The sequence below is a fragment of the Buceros rhinoceros genome, unplaced genomic scaffold (assembly GCF_000710305.1).
Source record: "Buceros rhinoceros silvestris isolate BGI_N320 unplaced genomic scaffold, ASM71030v1 scaffold36794, whole genome shotgun sequence".
Taxonomy (NCBI): Eukaryota; Metazoa; Chordata; class Aves; order Bucerotiformes; family Bucerotidae; genus Buceros; species Buceros rhinoceros.
Window position 1 is genome coordinate 1 of NW_010407162.1, and position 21,300 is coordinate 21,300.

A 21,300-nucleotide genomic window follows, 5' to 3' on the forward strand; every position below is an offset into this window, starting at 1 on the left:
ATAATTATTATAAATTTTAGATGTTTTTTGAAAGATAACACATGTAGCACATTCTGTTTGACTAAACAGACATAATGGGAATTGTAAATCAAAACTAAACCAGTTTTCCACTACAGAAATGTTCCCTCCTGTTAAACAGAATACTGTGGTTAAAAAAAGGTAATAAATGGTGAATATCATCAAGAATAGTGAATAACATGTCACCTACATCCTGATGGAAAAGAGTTCTGGATGACATATCTACTCTCTTATAAAATAACCAGTCTGTGATATAAACCCAATGACTACAAAAAGATGCTAGGGCTTCTATGTCTTATCCATTAACAGCAAATTACTTTTTATAAGCATATGGTTTAGACATTCTACGGCTCAGTTTTTCATTCTGTTCCTCTGGAGCAGTCATTTAATGCTTGAACAGCTTACCTTGCCAGCAAGTCGATCAACTCAAGTTTTGACATTCCGTCAGGAAGCAATCGAGGAATAGCAGCAACGCATGTTCTGAACAGATCAATTTTTGGCTTTCTTTCACCACTGAAAAATTAAAACAGAATTTTGCCTAAGCTTGACATGTAACTGTGTTAAATGATCAACCTACAGTTTTTCAGAGAAAGGTTGGACATAATGGAGTACCAGAGGCTTACTAAGAACATCTGTCTAGAAAGCTAGACATTATAACTGAAATAAGAAGGAAACATGAATACATTTTGATTGAATTAATGGTTTTTATTTTGTCTTTTCATGCATTTTATCTATATAGTACTTGAAAAATCCATTTTTAGTGATTCATTTGTTTTCTTTCTAAGAGGAACTGTCTGATATATCAAAACAGAGTTACAGTGTAGGAGGATTCCTCCATCATGATCAGTACCTGTACATTGCAAGCTATGGATGAGGCAATGAGGAAAAAGTTGGGGTATCCCCAACAGTGCAGCTATATTACAGCAGTTTTATAAGGCAAATAGCAGATAAGAAGATAAGAAGATCCAGACATTGCCTTCAATGGGGCACAGATCTGTGGAAATTGCACACCGCACATTACTACACTGAAAAAGAAGCATAATTCAGGGGTAGGTATGGCCACAGAGTTTCTGTTGATCCCTGCCTGAGATAAGAGTGCTTTAGCAACCATTATCAGCTAAAACATGTTTTAGTAGCCCCAAGGTTGCTCTGAACTGTGGAATGGTTCAACTGCTCCCTAACACTTGGAAAAGTTGTTTGGTCTAAAGTTCAGCATGAATCAAAAACTAGGTCAGGAGTCCTTAATTCTTCTAGAAGTAGCTCAAGTTTCAGTTGCTGATTATTTTCACAACAGATGCAGTTGTTTTCTGACTTGTTTCCAGTATTTTTTGGTAAGAATGCGGATTAAAGAAGACGTTCAGACAGACCATGTGGAAATGCGGAAATTCAGACAGACCATGTGGAAATTTGCTTGTTTTTAACTCCATGATCTATTATTTGTCAATTGAGTACAGAGGAAATAATCAAAGCATAACAGCATTTCAAACTGTACAGTCTTTCCTACAATATTATTAATTATTACCTGGTAATATGCTTTGGAGGAATGAAAAGACCAAGGTCCTATTTATGGACCCTCCTTTAAACATGCAGAGAAAGACTGTTTTTTAATATGCTTCTGACTGAACAAGAAAAGGACAGTGGGAAAAAGACACCAAGAAGTGCTGTAAGCTACTCAACACCACACTGAAGTTCAGTGACAAAACAGAACACGAACCTAGTTTCCCTGCATCCCAGTCCAATGCCCTGCTTATTACATTGCTCTGCTCTCCACCCAACAGAGAGCATTTAGAGAGCTTACTTCTGTGTTCAGTCACAGAATGCAATACCATCTCAGAAGTCCAAAGTAAAACTTGTAGAGTAACACTGAGCATTCAGTGAAGCAGTGGGTACAGAAAAGGCATAAACTGACATTAGGCTTACTTAATTCAAAGATTAAAGACAGTTTTGCAGTGAATACCATTTTTTCTCTTAACACCCTATATATTTATCAGCTTGGATATATATTACGTTAATAAAATTATTATATCATTTTAATCTACTGGTTTAAGTTGCAAAATGCGGGGAAATATTTTCATAATGAATTATCTTTGTCTCACCATATCTGTATCCCAACATCAGAACTTGAAAGAAGGTGTCAGCAACTGACTTGAAAAAGAGTAAAATACAGCATCTTATCTGAGAATTTGGTTATAAACATATCCCTTTTAACGATTACTTCTAATGCAAACACTAGTTGGATTAGTAACTAGTGCAAGATATTATGTTTTTATTGTTTTATGGTAAAGTGCCATTGGTAATTTTATCTGCAGGCAAACCAATGAGTCTTCCTTGGTGATTTGAAATGGAAAGTGAACTTTGCTGAGTGTCCTTATTATCAGTCCCCTGTGAGGGTAAACAGTTTGTTCATTTAAAATGAGGCATGAAAATAACAGTCTAAGGAAACTCTTCTGATGGCAAATGAGTAATTATTTATAAATATAAAAGCTGTGGGTGTTCTATGGTTTATCAGCTCCTCAGACGACTAGCAGGAGAAGATCCAAATCTGAGGTTCGAGGTCCCAACTTATCTGAGCTGCCTGGCACAGCATATAGTATCTGGCAAGAGGAGCCTCACAGGGGCTCTGCAGGCATCCCTGGATAACTCAGGATCCAACATGACGAGCTTTGGATGAGCACATCGATAGCTGTCCTCACCTGGAAGCTTGTGTTTCCATACCAGCAATATCAGACTGTAGTCTGGCACTGTCAGCAAAAATCTTCGACGTACTTGCAAGAACAGGTTTGATTGTTAGAAGAATGGATGCCCTGTTCTGACTAGACATTGGAAAGCAATCATAACCAGTACTGAAACTCATATCCCACTGGAGGACACAAAGGATACTCCTTAGTCAGGATTCTAGTAAAACTCTCCAGAGTGGCATTAACTACTTCAACAACAGATGCTTAAACGATCAGTCATTAAATACAGAAGCATATCTAACATTGCCAAAGAAAATTCCAGAATCTGTATTCTTTAGAATGTTATGACTATTCATTGCCTAGCTACTTCCCTCTGATTCTTATTTTGTTATTAAACATATAATTATGATATTCAGTTTACACAATAACATTAACTAGATGTAAATATGAAAAAAGCCATAACTTTAAATTATAGATAAATGTACTGTGTTATCTATGTATTAAAGCCCATAAAAACTCAGAATAAACATGTAACTCCAGTGAAGCATGAAGTTCTGTGAATAAAATAATAAGCAATTACATAAAAACAGTATACTGTTTTTTCCAGTTATCATGCAGAATGCAGTTTTTAAAGGGGGTATTTTAAATGCTGATAGTAAGAGCTAATGATGTTTTTCACGAGCTCACATGATTTTATCAGCTGATAAGTGAGCATTCAAGATGTTTTTTTTTTCCTTTGGAAGAACAAGAAAAATGTGCGCTAATGTGTTTCTCCTTTCAAGCGTACAATTCAGTTGCAGCTGATCTGGACATAGAGCACAACACAAAATACAATAACTTACATGTGTAGAGCTTTCAACCTTAAAATCTTTGTGTCTCTGACAAAAGTTACTACCAAACCATAAGACTTCCTGATATTTAAAACTCTTTTAAGTCTATTTGTTCACTGACCCTAAAAACCAACAAGACTTTGGTGATGCTGAGAAACCATGGAAAGGACATTAACAGTTAAGGTGAAGTACACTTCTTACCTAAGTGCTCAACGTTTTACTATGCGATTATCTTTTGGGAATAAAAAGTGAGTTTCAAAACTCACTTTCCTCTCACAAAAGCCTGGATACAAAAAATGGTTATGAGAGCTGGCTATGAGTACTGAGCAGTATACTGGGTGGCACTACAGGAAAAGTTTGAAATATTATCAGATGCAACATTACCATTTAATATAAGTAAAGTAAGACATTGCTAAAGACACAAAGAGCTTACAGTCTCATCTACAGAGTCACAGCAACAAACAAGGGCAGAGGAATGATATTAAAACACAAAGACTGTATCAGCTGCAAATGGTAGTTGAATTTTGCCAGTCAGTGCAGTCTATCTACCACTCATGGTATTTTTAGCAAGTTGTCTTTTTTTTTTTGACAATATGAAAAAACAAATCTCGAAGAGACCAATATCCTTTACGTTGCAGCTCAAACTTTTTTGCCAGGGGCTGTTTCTCCTCTAGCATAACTACCATGCCCACCCCTCTAACAGGAAAGATATGCAAGGTCTTCTTACAGCTGGGATCTCTACAGTCTGTGCTCTGCATCTGTCAAATGATTATCTCTGTCTCTCTAAAGTCTGCTAGATGTCAACCTCACTAGAACTCTCTCCAGGAAACTTCCCTCATTAATAACTTTGGACTAAAGTGTAAAATGCTGCTATTCAACAGATGATGTACTTGAGATGTACTGGTTTGATTGTGTTGAGTGTACCAGTGAAGTACTGTTTAAATCCAAGACTTACTACATAATGACTTTAGTTTTTACTTAAGCTTTAATTTTGATTACAGGCATTAATCGTAATGGGAATTTTGAAAGATTATTATTATTACTAGGGATTTACAGAATTTGTTGCATTCATTTTGAAGTTCAATGATGCAACTATACTCCAAAACAGTGTTCTGAGCGTAGGCTGACAGGTTTTCCACTTTGCGTTTTCGACTCCTACCATCCAAACGTTCACAGTATTCACAAGTGATTTTGGCTACATTGAGAGCACCAGTTCAATTCCAAACACTGCAATGTGCAAAGAAGTACAACCAACTTGTCGTAAACAATATTTCAAAGAATATATCAATTATGCTAAATGTTCCTGTTTCTCTGATTACTCATGATAATCAGAAATAAAGAAAAAGTTCTGAAATTACATGTCAGTATCTTATGGGATTTACTATTCTTTAGCACTCACGTAATCATGTCCTCAGGTTCTTTATTGAGCATCTGTATGTTGGTTAGCATCATGCACCGACCCACTTCCTTGTCAAGGTGTCTGAGTATGTTGTCCACGGCCTTTCTTACTTGGGAATAATATAATGACATACCTGCAATAATATGCATTTTTATATCATTTGGGATAATTGCAGATACAAGTATTTTGAAAAAAAGGTGTTTACTCATGCTGTCCTGCAAGAATTAAGAAAAATCCTTTCGTCCCGAGATAGCATATTCCACTATGATATCAGTAATGATGTCCCAATTCAGAGACAGAATATATTGTCCTTTCTAAAAGGAATGCTATTGTATGCAAAAATTGCTCAAGTTACATATATATATATATGTACATATACACATACGTATACACACACACACACACACTTTTTTTTCCTGTATAAAAAACTTAAAAATAGTAGTAGTCAAAACATGTCCCTACATAGCCAAATGGACAGAATATATTGTCCTTTCTAAAAGGAATGCTATTGTATGCAAAAATTGCTCAAGTTACATATATATATATGTACATATACACATACGTATACACACACACACACACACTTTTTTTTCCTGTATAAAAAACTTAAAAATACGTAGTCAAAACATGTCCCTACATAGCCAAATGAAGCCACACTGTATGCCAAGTTATAGAATATATTTTGTGACTTTTCATGACAGAAGTAAAAGCTCTGATCCAGTAGCAAGATTTAAAAAGTACAGACAAAGAGAAAAAAGGAATGTGAATGAGCTCTCCCAAAACTTATTTGGTATGAGAATTAACGGCGTGACATTTCATGTGAAAAACCGTATTAGACATACAGCTTTACAGCAGCTGATGGACATGAAATACTTTAAAAACAACACTTGAATTAACTCATTTCATCAAAGGCTAAAATTTTAAATTTCTTAATGGAATTTTACATATTAGCACTGGACAATATATTTTTAATCATCTATTATCTAGTCAATTATTTTCCTATTTGATAACATAAGCATATAATTTCAAAATTACATCAATTTTCAGATGTCATATGATCCTAAGTTCAGTGGCAGAGTAGAAGGCAAAAGAAGATACAGGAATTACCTAGCTTAATCTTATATGTTATACATGGAAACTAGAATATTGTATCATAAAATAGTGAAGAAATTGCTAATAAAATCTAAGAAGTCAATACTGCAAACATTTATTATTAAATGCATGAGGAGTGATTAAAACGAACTGAATTAGTGACAGCACTAAATACTGTATCTGTTGTACATTTCAGCAGCAGTGGGTTTTACATTGCATATTTTCTTGATACTGCCACACTGATCTAGCAAGAGTACATCACTGGTCTTTGTCACTGCTAGAGAAATAAGTAGGCTTTGCTTTGCTCATGTAACTTAATGAAGTGCTAAGATGAGTAGCCAAATTTTCTTTTTTTGCCAGTAAAACCAGGCATGTTTAGAAGCTCTTCTACTACAGCACAGGATTCTCTCTCCACAGTGAATACGAAGCAAGTCACGTAACACAAGGTCACGATGATTTTAACTTAGGCATTTCAGCTTTATTTAACATTTTAAAGTTTCTGTCATTTTGAAAGTTTTACTTGATGTGAGATACTGCAATTAAAATGAGTCTATCAAAGGAATCTTCGCTGGTTTCCAAAGCCGATACATTTTCTGAGCACAGGCACTGTTTGTTATAAGACGAATATCCATGAATAAACACAGTTATTCAGCACTGAAAGAAGCTAATTCTTAACTATCTGTGTACTTAATACCCCCCAGAACACGGGGTTGTTACTGCTTGTGGAGCACGACCAAGTGCTCTTCCAGAAATAATTTTAAAAAGCAGTATTTGTCAAAGTATACCATACATTTCATTACATCACACAATAAAGTAAATGTTTGCAATAGTAGATACTGCTCAGGAAAACTTTTTCTCATTAATTCTCATGCAAGTTTCTATATCGTCTATTCTCTTACTGACCTATCATTTTTGCTTCCTCCTCTGTGAGAGTTTTACTCAAGTATGTTTTCTTCACTCTGAGAGTGTTTCCAGAGGGAAGGACAGCTCCAGTCACTGGCATTGGAGGTTCACCATCTTTCTGCTGCAAGCTGTCAGCAATTACCAAGAAAGCTCTGAGACCAATATTCATTCTCTGTAAAGTTCAGAAGATGAATGAGTGTCATCATCAAATAATCCTGTTCTACTCATATTCTTTAATTACTTGGGAATTTTGAGTACGCACTTGCCGGCATTTTTTTCTGTATCCTTACTACATTGACTAACGTGATATATCTTACCAAAAATGTGCATGAAATAAAGAATTCACATCTGCATGATGAACAGTGCTTTCTCCTCTCAAAACTTTATTTCTAAGTATTTTCATTAGCATATTATCTTTTTAACTCCAGGATAAAACATATGCATATGACCTGAAGTTTAGTAATGCCTCTTAACGGGACCTTCAGTTAAACAGAAAAATCCCATGTGGTCCATTACCAAAAAAGATCAGTGTCTCCAAAGGCCCCAGGGTTAACCATGTTGAGTGAAAAGTCTCGAATGGTGCTCAGCACCGAAACTGCAGCGTGAAAATATCAGGAAGGTGAGGCTAAGCAACCTGAATGCCTGCTGTGAATTCACCAGAGGAAAACTTGCAGGCTTTGCATTGCAACAATTAAAAGACTGGCATATTTTCAATTTCTCAGGAATGTAGTCCAAAAACTCAGAGGCTGTCCTGCTGACGGTCTCCCAGAAGTGCATTTACATAGATTATGGGTATTTTTTTCACAATGCTATAATCTATGTTCATCAAAAAAAGCCCTATTATTTAATTGCTTTTAGACTTATATTGTTGTTGAAAAACAGTAAAATTGTAGATGTCGATTCGTCAAGAAGCTAAGGACTATGGCCACCCATCCCCTACAAGCTCGGCTTCAAGCAATGCTAATACACAATGTCTTTAGCAGGACCTTCCTCAGTCAGTACTGCAGGGACTGACACAGAACGTGGTGGGGACTGCCTGCTCAAGAATTCTGTTTGATTTTTCTTTACTCTGATGAAGAAAGATGAAAGTTGTGCTCAAAGTAAAGCTTGCTTTTCACTTTTTCTGCTTTTGACAGTAAAATGCTTAATCTATTTTTCCAAATTTTTTTTGTATCAAATCTTATTTTTGTACAGTAACTAAACTCTATTTTAACATCTTAGTGAATATACTGTTTAAGACTGCAAGATTAATATGGACATATTTTATGAGATGATCACAAATGCTTTTTACTTTTCACGTGCTAATTCTTAATTTTCAGATGCAAATGTTTTCGAAATCATAAGCAAATATATTATTTTCAAGAGGATTTTTCATTATTTTACCACTTATTTTTATTTTCTTTTTTTTAAAGTTTTTCAAACTTTTCATTGTTTTCTCTAGGAAATGCTCTACAAAGCTGACTCATGAGGCTAACACTAGCGGAGCTTCACTGGTCAGAGTGGTAAAACTTTATTAGTTTTTTTTCTTCTTTATCATCTTCAATTCTTGCATCACGTACTCTTCATTAGTAAAAGTGTTTTGAAAAAACATTAAAATTGTTAAAGAAAATTATTTTTTATCAAAATATTTTAAGGCATTGCATATAACAGCAGCGGAATCATAAGGAGATGCTGAGATCAATAGTTTTATCTTTTTGTTTTAAACATTTGTACTACTTCACATTTGATAATCTTTGCTGAGGAAACATGAGACAGGCATAAACAATGTGACATTTCACACATCAAAGTCCACATATATATTTTACCACTCAGTCAAGTTCAAGATTTGGCCTGAAAACTGGACGAAGGTGAAAGCATGCTTAGAATGTAACTAGAAAGTAAATGTAGCACAATACAATATATACTAACTTCAGAAAATGCAGATGCACATCATACCTCAGGGTTGAGACTGAAAGCTTTTGCTGGTTTTCCAACGCAAAGGAAGTCAAAGATAATTTCTTTCATTGCAAAATCTAAACGTTCCTAAAATAGTGAAAGTATTGCAAATCATTAAGCTGCTCACTTCTGCTACTTATTTTCTTTAAGGCAACAGAATGTTGAAAACCAGTTAAATCAGGATTTATTTAAGTGTACAGAAAAGGAGATTTTTAGAAGTATGCAGAACATATTTTCACATCTAAGCTTTCAACACTGTCGTGCGTTGTCAAATTAAAAAACTTCTAGCATTTAAGTAGAAAATGACCCTTTTTGGAAATAAGGTTTTTGATTATTTAATTCAAACTGTGGTAATTATGGTACTACCATAGTATTTTACATAAACCAAGCTTGTTCACAGATGGCACAGTTCAGGGAAGATTTTAAGCATCTGTTTAATTCCTTCCTATTCAGAGACTTTAAGTATGTGCTTAAGTGCTTTGCTCAATGGAAATGTTTTGTGCATTTAAGCGATAAAAGAGATGAAACCTTCAGCACTGAAGGTTAGTTTATTTTAGCAATTCCCATTCGAAGTGATGAAAACTAAATGTGTCAACTACATGCTGAACTTGGTGTTCCTTTGACTTACTGCTTTAAAAGCAGAGCAACCCACTGTCCTATATAGGAAGGAATGATTCAGTATCAGGACAAAATATGGCTTATTATTTTGAACTTTATTGATGGTCAGAGCCTGTCAACAATTTTGGAACTGCTGGCAATCCCCAAAATCTGACAAAAAATACAATGGAGTTGAAGTGAAAACATTTTTATCCATTTTCAGTGGAACGAAGTTAATCAAAACCTGTTGTTCAAAAGAAGTCTGCTCCAGCTCAATCAATTTTATCACTGCCTAGAGGAAAGATACTGACAATGGGGTTGCAAAAAATCCAGACAATAGAAGTTTACTTATTTGTTAATTTGTTACCGGGAAAACAAGTTATTCATTACTGGGAAAGACATATGCATGGTTCTCCTATACCTGTGCAATAAACTGTATTATCTTCACAAAGATGTTTAGAGGCATATCTCTTGGCACAACACCTCTGGACCCTTTTGGGAAAAGTGTTGTGACAATAGTAATAAGTCGACTGTAAAAGAAAGAGAAAAAGCTTTAGACATTTCTGGACCTTGCAGGCCTTTACTTAACATGACACATAAGTTGGAAATCCTGTTCCATTTAGAAAGGCTAGAATACGTGTCCTTTGAAACAGAAAAGTAATGGGGTATCCTTGTTATGACCTTTTGCTACAAATTCAAAGTAATTATTTTGTTTCATTACTACTTTACAAGTAATAACAAGCAAGTCAGTGACATGCCACTACAAAAATATTTCTAACTTTAACCATCCAAGAGTGATTTTTAGTTCTTCCAAAAGCAGAAACACTTATACAGTAATTTTAATAGCTGGAAGAATAACTGATGGTTCTACAAAAGGGAATGTTTTGCTGTGTACAGCTGAGGTTTTTATTTCAAAACAGGAACAGATTGAATTCAAAGGAGTTCAGGAGAACTATAAAACCTCTTCACTGGCAACATCCACTCTTCAGGGCCTGATTATCATTACAAATAAAGCATATTACCTTTGGGTAGCTGTGTTGCTTTCACATTTAATTCTGATCATGTAAACCCACAGCAGTCTGTACAGAGATTCCAGTGCAACTCGAGCCATTTTTGGGTCCTTATTCTAGAGAAATATATAACGTAAGACTAAACTTCAGACACGAATTAGAAAGCAAGTTCTGCATTTAATGGATGTCACGGGTCAGAGTTTTTATAATGATGCTACAAAAAAATACAGACTCACAACTGCTCAGTACCCCATTCCTGTAGCTGCAGGATGCTTATGTCTCTGACCTACCTCTCCTGGCATTACTCAAGTTGTCAAAAAACCCAAGTATTAAATTGTCTAAATTACATAGATGTAACAATTTAAAATTACTATCTGGAAACCAACTCAATTTGACTCTGAAAAGAAAACCTCATCTTCAGTTGATTTTGTCAATTCAAAAGATGTTGCCCTATGGTGGAGATCTGATATGAAGAACAGAGCAGAAAAATATTCAAAAGTGAAAGGACTAAAGTCTGTGGATGTGTTGGCTGGCCTAATTAACATGGCATCTGGGATGAGTTGGACTGAATTGGATTATCTGTCTGAATTGCTGTTTATTTTTGGAAACTTTCGAACTAGCACAGGATTTGACTTTGGGTCTCTGGTTATATGCAGTTTTCTGCTTCTGTGGCAGTTCTAAGGGCTTTCTGAGTAGGGTGCAAGTATATGCAGTCCAATCAGATGGTCTCCTGCATGCTGGACCATCTGCTGGATTAAACTTTGAAGGAGTCCAGCACACTTTGACCCAAGATAAGATTTGCCTAGCCCACAGTACAAATCTCCACGGCAAAGAGCTGAATTTTTGTCTGCACACAGATGTTGCGTCACAGATCAAAGAACATGGTTTAATCAAAGAAACTGCAACCAATTCCATCAATAACTCATCAATAACTGTACTGGCCTAGGTCCTGCAAAATGGAAGGAAGACAACTTGCCGATGATACGTGATATGGCTCCAATTTCCAACGTGGCACCTGTCACAAGCTTAGAAACAGAAATACTGTCCTTGAGTTGCAATTTCCATTTAAATCCTTGACAACACGTTTTACACAATGAAGCTTTATGTGGAACAGAACCTTGAAAATCCTTTTTGTTTATTTTACCAGCATACAATGGTTGTAGCACATGATAAGAATAAGTAGTAAAAGGAATGACAAAGTTTATGTGGCCTATTAATGTGGCAGGATTCTAAAATCACAGCATTTGTTAAAATCAATTTGCTTAATAATCTGTTTACTTTCAAACCATTTTCCATCGTATCATAATGTCAGTCCCTGTACATTTCAGTCCTAGAAATTTGATTTCGTCAACGGATGATGGAGTACATTTACCGAAGTTTATTCTTACCCCAAAGCTTTCAAGAAAACAGCAGACTCTGTGGCTGAATTAAGGGAACTAGAGCTTGTTCTGGCAGAGGAGGAAGTCATCCCTACAGGCAAAAGTCCAAATATTCCAGTGACGAGATAGTTCAGCTGTGAGGGCAGTTGAGAATAGATGGAGGAGAAAAGGGCTGAGACCAATATTATCGGAGGTTTCTGAAAATAGTAGACCAGTTTCCCATCAGAAATAGCAAGCTGAATAGCAGAAGCAGGATTGAGAGAAAGATGACAAAAAGCCTGAGAAACATCCAGGGAAATCACGGGCACGTCCATGGGAAAGATCTGTACAAGTGCATGGTAGTTGGGTGTCCCGAACTTTGGAAAGCACAGAGCGTGTCCCCCTTTGGAAAACTGAGGAGTACACCAACAACTGATGCTCTTTAGTATTTTGAGGATTTTTGTCAATAAGAAAAACCCAGACAGTAATCCTATTAGGACAAGCAGTATTTGGCCTAACACATCTGACATCCTCTTCACTTTCCCAACAGGAGGCATTGGCACTGGATGTGGTTCCTTTACCACTGCTGGCAGTGCCCAACTCACTGCTGGTGCCAAAGACTTTGTCAAAGTTGGTACGGGCCTTTTGAACATGAGAGCAGTCAACAACACAGCTCTGCCAGGATCTGCTCTGCTTCCTGATTGATAAGTTCTGCTGGCTTTTATCCGTTGTTGCTCTTCTAGAAATTTCTTTTTCAATGCCTCTGCCTCTTCTTCTGTGGTGGAGAAGCAACCAGACTGCCAGGAGTTAGGCCCATTTTCTTTAACTCCTCCATTTCTGTTTTCCAATAATGTGCCGTGACATCTGGCCCATTCAGGCTGAAGGGATATTGTCTTGGTACCCACGGATTCGTTCCTGAGATAAGGACTGTTTGACCCACTCTTTGTACAGTAAGTTCTGCACCCACGGCTCAAACTGTAGTGGGGCTTTCTCCTTGTTTGACATGGTTTGGAGACAAGGAACTGTTGCTCCTACTGAAAAATTTTGCCTCTAAATCAAAACCAGTGTTTTGACTCTTCCTGTACAGAATTCCTGCCTTGAATAGTTTTTTGTAAAAAAAGTTTAGTTAACAATAAATGTTTCGTTTCAAAACCAGGACACTTACTAACTTTTACACTGCTTTCAAAAGTATGAAATGCCCTATGGCCAGAACTTGGTCAGGGTCAAATATTTCCATGTCCTGGCAGGAGTCTCCTTTATTAATTCAAGGGGAAAGTTTGTTTCTGTAAGATCAGAGATTTTCCAGTTTATGTTAAAATTAGAAATATTATTAGAATATAAACCTTTTAGCTTTCCCAGCATATGCTTGACCTTAATGATTTGGGAAGGAGACTGTACTCTATGGGCTGTGGAGGCTCTTGAGAAACCTGATCCATTATGTGGTTCATGTGAGTCCTCACAAGATTGTGGAGTCCCACATATTGTCCTGGTGTGCACAACTCTCCTTAATATTAAGTTAATACTGGGTCAGGTTTGGTATGTCATTCAGCGTAATAACTTTCATCAACAATCTTGCCTGTTCCACAGCTCTTTGAGTCAGGCTTAGTTTGAGTCAGAGAAAACAGCAGAAATTCAAACTAGGGACAAGAATACTTTTTTTGTTATTGACAAAAGTCTGCACAGCTCAAGTGTACTGTCAGGGATAAAATCATGTATGGAATCAGATAACAGTAATAATCCAGCGCATTTAGCTAAAATGGATTTGCATCACATCAATAGTTCAGCATACTGAAGTTTTAATGCAATATTAAAACCAGAAGATACTAACCTTGAGATTGGATAGACAGTTGTTGAGGAAAATATGCCATCTGTTTAAAAAGAACTGCTTCTGACTGACGCAAAGCAGGCATGTTACCAAAGGGTACAAAGCCTAAACAGGAAATGGATGTCGATATCATATTATTTCCATGTCTATACAATGTATAAGTAACTTAATAGAGCTACTGTAAACATAAAGCTCTAACTCTTCCATTTTGTGCAATACGTTAGCCAACATAAACACATTGTTAAGTAGTACAATATAAAAGGAATCCTTTTCTAAAGCTGTTACAGATATGTTTTACGGATGAACTAAAACCAACTAAATGCCTGCTTATAGCAGTATGATAAATCCAGAGACAGGCCACGCTTTTACAAACTCACAGGGCTAAGTTCTGTCACTTAACTCAGAAATGATACCATGGAAATAACTAATTTTTATTACAGTAGCAACGGGACCCACAAAGATTGTTAGGACTTGTGGATGCTCAGATGCCTATTACTCCTCAAAAGCTGTAGTCACAATATTTGCTGAGAGACTTGTCAAACACCCTAAAGAGTTGTGATAAAATACAGGCAATGCTGGTAGTTACATCTTGTGAAGTGAAAAATAAAAAGAAGGAAGGCAGAACACAGAATTTCAAATACTGGAACCGGGTGTCTTCGTCCACACTTACTTTGACACTCATCTTGCAAATGTTTCCAAAAAAAAAAAACCAAAACAAACCTAAAATACACCTATTAAATTTGAAATTGACTTCATTATTTCAACAAGACTTTTCTGTTTCAGTTGTCATGTTAATATAACAGTCAGGACTTTGAAGTTATTAGTCAAAAATACGGCAATTTTATCTTAAAGACCAATAATTCTCAAAATTAACCCTAAAGTTGTAACTTCACTCATAGTTCAAAGTATAAATACACAATAAGCCCCAGCTTCTATTCCTGTAATATATAACATAAATTATCTATAGCTAGGTTAGACCTAGTTTATTGAGCAAATGGCAAATCTACATTAATTTTTATTTTTATAATCTTCATGTCCAAAATACGTAAGGGAAGAGGATAACTGAAGTCTTTTCACGGAAGACTTTCTTACCATGTTAACATTACGATTATAACTGTGGAGTACTTCACAGGATCACGGAGTTTAGCAACATCCCAAGAGGGTTACGACTCACCAGAGACACAAACCACTTCTTGGAGTTTCCTAATTCTCTCCATTCGCTATCAGAGAACCTCAACAACTAGCTCATGCTGGATACTCTCAGACAGAAATGCATGCTTTTCTCCTGGAAGCCTGGAAATATGCACTGCAGCTATTTCTGCCAACTGTTTGCCTTCCCCTCCTCCACCTCCTTGCAAAGTTTGTATTTCTAATCACACCCTCCCAAGAATCTATTCTCTTTTGTCACTTTTAACTATGTAGCCTCCAGTCTGGTATGTGTAGCCAAGCAATCAAATGCAAAGCCCCAGCTGTGCAATCCTTTCTCAAGCACGTAGTATTGACTTTGGCAAGTATGGCCACCAGTTTGGGGAAGTTGTATTTAGTGTACAAACTGCACAGCAAAGCTCCTACCCTGCTGCAGTTTCAGCAATGTTTTATTAACTAGGCAGAGTGGAATAGAGCCACACAAACACAAGTGGAGAGAAACCCCTAACCCAAGACTCCCACTAATTCAAATCAGATCAGGACTGCACCCCAGGGGATGCTCTAACTCTCCCCTGGGACTGGTGTATCTGGCGCAGAGTGCTCAGGCATACTCCTGCAGTCCTCCTGTCAGATTCCCTGGTGCTAGTGACCAGCGTTTGCTGAGAGCACTGGGAACAGGGAAGTCTTCTTGACTTTCCCAGAGAATGAGGGAGGACAAACGACAACTTTCTTTGCTTAAAAGGTCCAACACTTCAAAACGGATTAGCTAATGCCACATTGCTGACATGCGCTGACCCAGTTGGAGAGACAGACTGCTTAAGGCGGCCAGCATCAAACTGACTCAGATCCTCATTTAATTCAGATCAACTCATGCTTCCAAAAATACACTGCGGTGCCACTGTTCATCTCACAAGAAAAAAATGAAATAGGGAGCTGCACAGTAGCCAAGTTACGGATTTAAAAGGGCATCTGTTATACATTTTTTCATTCCTACAATATATTATTTAAGCCCCCTGAAAGAGCCGTTCCCACATGCCTCATTTGTTCTTGCTTGACAAGAAGTGAACTCTATTTACTCTTCTCTCCTTCTAATAGTTTACACATAACAAGCATGAGAAAACCTAACCATCTAATAATCACAGAACAAGTAGCTGAAAACATCTGCTTGATTCACACTGATTTAGATCAGATTCTGAATAAAATAAATATGGTTATTTTCTGCAAACACAATAACCTTTCCTCCGTATGGAAATACATTTGTTATAAAGCTGAACACAAAAAAAAGTTTTGCAATTTCCCCAGAGTCTTGCTCAAAGATATTTCTGACATAGAATTTTAGCCTCTGCTTCTTAGGGTTACTAACCAATGAGTGCTTCTTTCGTGAAGAAAGTTCAAGTGTTGTATCATACAGGCTTTCAACAAAGTTCCTCAGACAGGGGACATTCACTTCATTTTTAACAGCCTAAAAGAAAATTTCATGTTAATAAAAACCCACTTCACAAGCTGTTCTATATAATTCAAATAAAATATGCAAACAACCTGAAAAATAAACTCACAGCAGCTACGGGGACAAGAATTTCAACAAACAGTCCTGCCAGTGCATGCTTGATATCTTTGTCTTTAACTTCAAGGAAATAGTGCGCACATTCCTAAAACAAAACATAACAAGAAACATAAATTGCATGCCAGATGGAATAAAGACCTCTAAATGTTTTCTGAATGCACATCAAGTGTCAGTGGCTATTTTTCCCACATAAAACAGTTGTCTGTTAACTTCTAAATCTGCACTTTGCAGCAAGCACAAAGCAGGACATAAGTCAAGATCAAAGATCTGTTACTCTAATCATGATAACCCACAAACTCTCCACTGATTCCAGCTGTGCCCGGCGGTGTTTTGGGGATGGAAATGGAGTTGGCCTCAGGGGCTGACCTCATGTCTTCCCTGTGTATACCTTCAGGTACGGAAGGATAGCCCACACGGACTGCTTTACACAATGCTCCGAGAGACCAGAAAAGGAACATACTTCTCTGGTAAGATACTCAAGTCAGGGAACAATATTCCTGTAAATATTTTGGGATAAATTTCACTGCTAGGATCCCTTGCAGATTAAGGGTCAATACAGAACTGTGCTATGTGAGGGAAGAGACCTGTGGTACAAACCACTACAATTTGTAGCCTGCAATTGGGGATTGAGAGAGAAAGTAAAAAAGTACTTTTGTCCTAAACCTGCAGCGAACTACTATCTGCACAGCTGTGCTGCTCAGGAAGTGAGGGAGGGGAGATAAGCATCCACTCACTCCTGTGTTTCTGTACAACTCTGAGGACCACAAATCATGTTGCTCCAGTTACTTCTTCCTCTCTAAGTCCAAGTCCCAATCAGTCACTGACTTTACAAGGAAGGTCTCCACCAACTTTTTTTCCTGCGTATGTGTGCAGAATGGTTTACACTTGAGACCACGCATAATTTTTTCCGGCTGCAATCAGGATTCTACACCACATGGCTTCAGTTACTCCATGCATTTCTGCTACACAGCTAAGGCCCCTATGGAAAGGCAGTAGCCTTCATGAGCTGCTTCTGCCCTCCGTGGTGGAAGACAGGCTCTTCTGCAGCTTGCTCCTGAGATTAGCTCACCCTTCAAAAGTGTTTCTCTCTCTACTAGAGCAGAGGTGGTATGACAGAGCTTGTAGCTGAAGCACTGCATACAGATACTCAAACTAACAGACAGATTGCGCAAAGAATTGGACTGTATTTCACCAAATTGAGCAAAACTGGTTTTCCTACATACACAGTGCATCTTATGATGCTTTGCAGTATATATAAGAATTAATTCCATGCTGAGATACTGAGGTCAGGGAGCTATATCAGGAGCTTTATCACTCATTTCAATAGCAGTGACACTGGATCCCAGCAGTGCTGTGCCACAAAGCTGCGCCACAAAGTCATTCACTCATATTAGTCATGTGCACTGAACACACACTACTTTGATAACTTGCCAGCTCTGGATAACTTACATTAAGTCAACATACACACATAAGATGTGTTCATATAATAAAGGGTAAGGAAAGAAGAAAAATGAGCTGTTTCTGTACTGTTACGTATGTTTTCAGTATGTTGTTAAATACGGTTTAAAACACATTGCAAAACGGAAATAGAATATGCTTTCTTTCTGCACTTAGAGAAATGGATCTGTTGTATCTGTATGCCTGTATATTTGTATACCAATGTAAACCCCTTACTTGTAGGCATCTAACCAATTTCTTACTGCATTGACACCATCAATAAGCTGATCTTTACATGGAGGTTTATATAAAACATGTATTTTACTGGATGATTGGTTACAAACCGAGTAGGCTGATCCCATGTCAAAAACAAGGGAATAAAAAGAGTAAGCTAAATAAACCTGCTGATGAGAACAGAACCCATGATATATTACCAGCAAGAATGTGGGCTTTTAAAATGTTTAAACATAAAATATTTTCTTTCCTTTTACAAAATGATGTAATTTATTAATTTAAAGCACTCATGATAATCAAACTGTGCTCTGTACTAGTGGCTCTCAAGCCAGGTGGGTATAGAATGCACCCTACAGGGAAAGGGACTGAAGGTGTGGTGGAAGGTGACAACACATAGGTGACATCCAAGAGAAATTCCACCCAGCTTTTGTCTCAGTTCTTTGTCTCCTCCTCTGTTTTTCTCCGCCAGAAGTTCCTGTCCTCTTTGAAACTATGTCAATGGTGGAAGGGTCACTACGGAGGCAGTAAGCAGCCAAGGAGACATAGCTAGGCAAGGGACACAGAACAAGGAACAGCTGTGAGATGGCAGGAAGGAGGGTCAAGGGCCTACAGAACTAAAACTCTTTGTTGGAGGGGAAGATGTAGGGACTAGAGGTGTACAGCTGATTGAAAAGTTGGTATGAAATGACACACTTCAGAGACTGGAGACTGGAGCACTGAGGTTCAGAACAAGCAGAAAATAGCCTCACATACATTTAGGCAGGAATGATATATGGAAAATCTCACGGAGTACTACAGGGAAGATGAAGGGCAGTCCATTCTAAAAGGTCTGGGAACCACAGTTGAATACTTCTAAGAATTTTACCTGCATAAACTGAAGAGACGCTTCAAAGTCCTCCACAGGGTACATCTTAATGCGAAAGAATTTCATTCCCATTATAAGACTGATAATGCTTTGAACTACATATGGGCTTTGTTCTTTATGCCGTAACTCTTTTAACTCTGCCATAAATTTCTTCTTTACAGCAGGAAATCTGTGAATTCACATTGGTTAGTTATAAAAAAGAACACATTAATACTTGAAATGTATTGTAAGGAATAGAAATGGGGAAAAATCTAAAGAAGATTCAACTTTGATTGTAAAATACCATTCCAGTCAGCATGTGAATGGATGTCTTTGTTTAGTTTTCTTTCTCTTCTGATAAACTCAGAGAAGAAAATGAAGCATACAGCCTGTTCTTAGTCATTTCAGATAACCACATTTTTCAAATTATTTTCTTACCAGGCCCCTTTGTTACATAAGAGCTAACAATATCATTAGAATAACCCCCTCACATAGCTTTCAAAAATTCAAGATGAAAGATGAAGTTTCCTTGCAAGTACATGCAACATTTTCCAAAGGAGTGATAACAAGGAAAATACTCAGATAGGCTGTTCCTCCCTTCATTTTTTTTCTAGTAGACATTACAGTGACACTTATGGATTGACAGTATGTAAATAGGATGTTACATTACAGTAACACTTAACAACTTGGGATGGAGGACTCTGTGACCATTTTTGATCTTTTGCCTATATTTATTGGAGGTGTCTTTTGGGACACATTGTCCCTAAAAATAACATACAGGAAGATCATCCGGTGGAACCTCCTGTCCTTTTTGAGACAAAATGAAAATAGAGTCATTTTCATGGGCCAGTGTAGCATGCAACAACCTTTTGTTATCACCTCTGATAGGGAGCACAGGAGAGTTGAAAGAAATAGGTTGGCAGGAGGAAGCCCTTTGGTGGTAGTAACTTCTGAGCAAGGCCCTTTGGAATCAGAGAAGAATGGTAGTATTTATGGAGAACTGGTATGTTTTACCTTTGACAGTCAGCTTGGAGCTTTGGATCAAGGTGTCACTTCCGCTTTTGCCTTTGACCCAGACAATTTAGAAGCCCAGGTAAGGCCTTAGCTGAAGTCTGTTACAGTTACATGATTTCCAGGAACTCAAACTGTTTTGGCTACATCACGCTAAGTTGATTGGTTTTGTAGAGCAGACTCAGTCTACTCTCAGTTACACCAAGAAGCCAGTAGACAGAGATCACTGTGTTGGGACAGTAAATTTCACAGTCTGCTTAGTTGGTGGTGTAAGCATATGATGAGATGTTAAATATTGAGTACATAATTTCTCAGTCTGTCTGCTTCCAGATCCAAAGTTTAGGACTTGGTCCACAAAGTGGTTTATGTCAGCTGCTCTAAGAAGTGCAGGATTCAGAAGCAGCTGCATAAAGTTCTGAACTGAAATAACTGCAGAGAGCCTTTAAAATGTTGCTGTGCTGGAGGATAGTCATTTTTAGGTTTGCCCAGCTAGAGAAAAAAATAGCATACAGAAAAAGCAATAATTAAAATGGCTCTCTTCAGCCCTTTGGGCTTTCTATATACGTCATGGCTGAGATAAGAAAAAGTAAAGCTGCTGTAGTCAAGTTGAATTTATTCAGTATCACCAGACAAGATGCAGAAAACCTGTGCTCCCCTAGAGTTCTAAGCTCTAGACCACCTGGATGAAGAGAGGGCCAATGGGCTGAAATGATTTATTCCTACATTATCTTTTAAGAAAGTGAAAAAATCAGAATATTCACATACTAAACTGTAGAATGTCTCAGATTTATGGGGGAAATATGATATTCAATTTTGCTTACTTTGCTTGAGCTAGAACACCTATTACTTCTGCATACAAATCCGCAACAATGTGCATATTTCCAGTGTTAGGACCAAGGTACCTAGCAAGAGACAAGAAGAATTCTTGGCTGAGAAAGCATTCGGCTTAAACCACTACTATTAAAAAATTAAGGAAGTAATTTTTCTTCACAGAATTTTTGCATGAAAAAGAGCCTTACCCTTCTTTGTACTTAAAGTGCTTGAAAGCCAAGTTAATAACATCATGTACCAAACTGTCTATTACAGGATGAAGTGGAATCTGAAAACACAAATAAAGCATAATGAGCACCCATACATTACACTTCAAGCTGCATACTGTAGCGCTAGTATTACTCATGGGTATCTTCCACATAGAAATACGGTATCAGCTGAAGTAGAATCCAGCTAACAAAACAGCTGAAGTGAGCCAACCATTTAAAGTTTATTTAGTATTGAAGAGAAATAATTCAGCTCCAAAGACTTGGCAAAGTGAAGTCTGTATGAGCATAGAACACTGTGTATTGTACAGGTGCAAGAAAGTAAAAAAAAAAAAAAAAAAAAGAGAACAGTATACATCTCATGTTTTTTTTAGATTCTTAA

The 21,300-nt window shown here is 37.2% G+C and overlaps 1 protein-coding gene across 1 annotated transcript; it reads right to left on the minus strand.

The window, feature by feature from the left end:
* Positions 1-423: 423 nt before the first annotated feature.
* On the minus strand, positions 424-20,982 carry LOC104491905 (protein furry homolog; the record flags this gene model as incomplete). Its single annotated transcript, XM_010134390.1, has 13 exons — positions 20,901-20,982; positions 20,703-20,783; positions 18,892-19,060; positions 16,348-16,440; positions 16,155-16,253; positions 13,649-13,750; positions 11,851-12,851; positions 9,874-9,982; positions 8,856-8,942; positions 6,921-7,092; positions 4,926-5,058; positions 2,712-2,831; positions 424-531 (listed from the first exon to the last, which is right to left on the minus strand). Coding segments are annotated over exons 2-13 (2,249 nt in total), but the record flags the coding sequence as incomplete, so codon positions are not given.
* Positions 20,983-21,300: the final 318 nt, after the last annotated feature.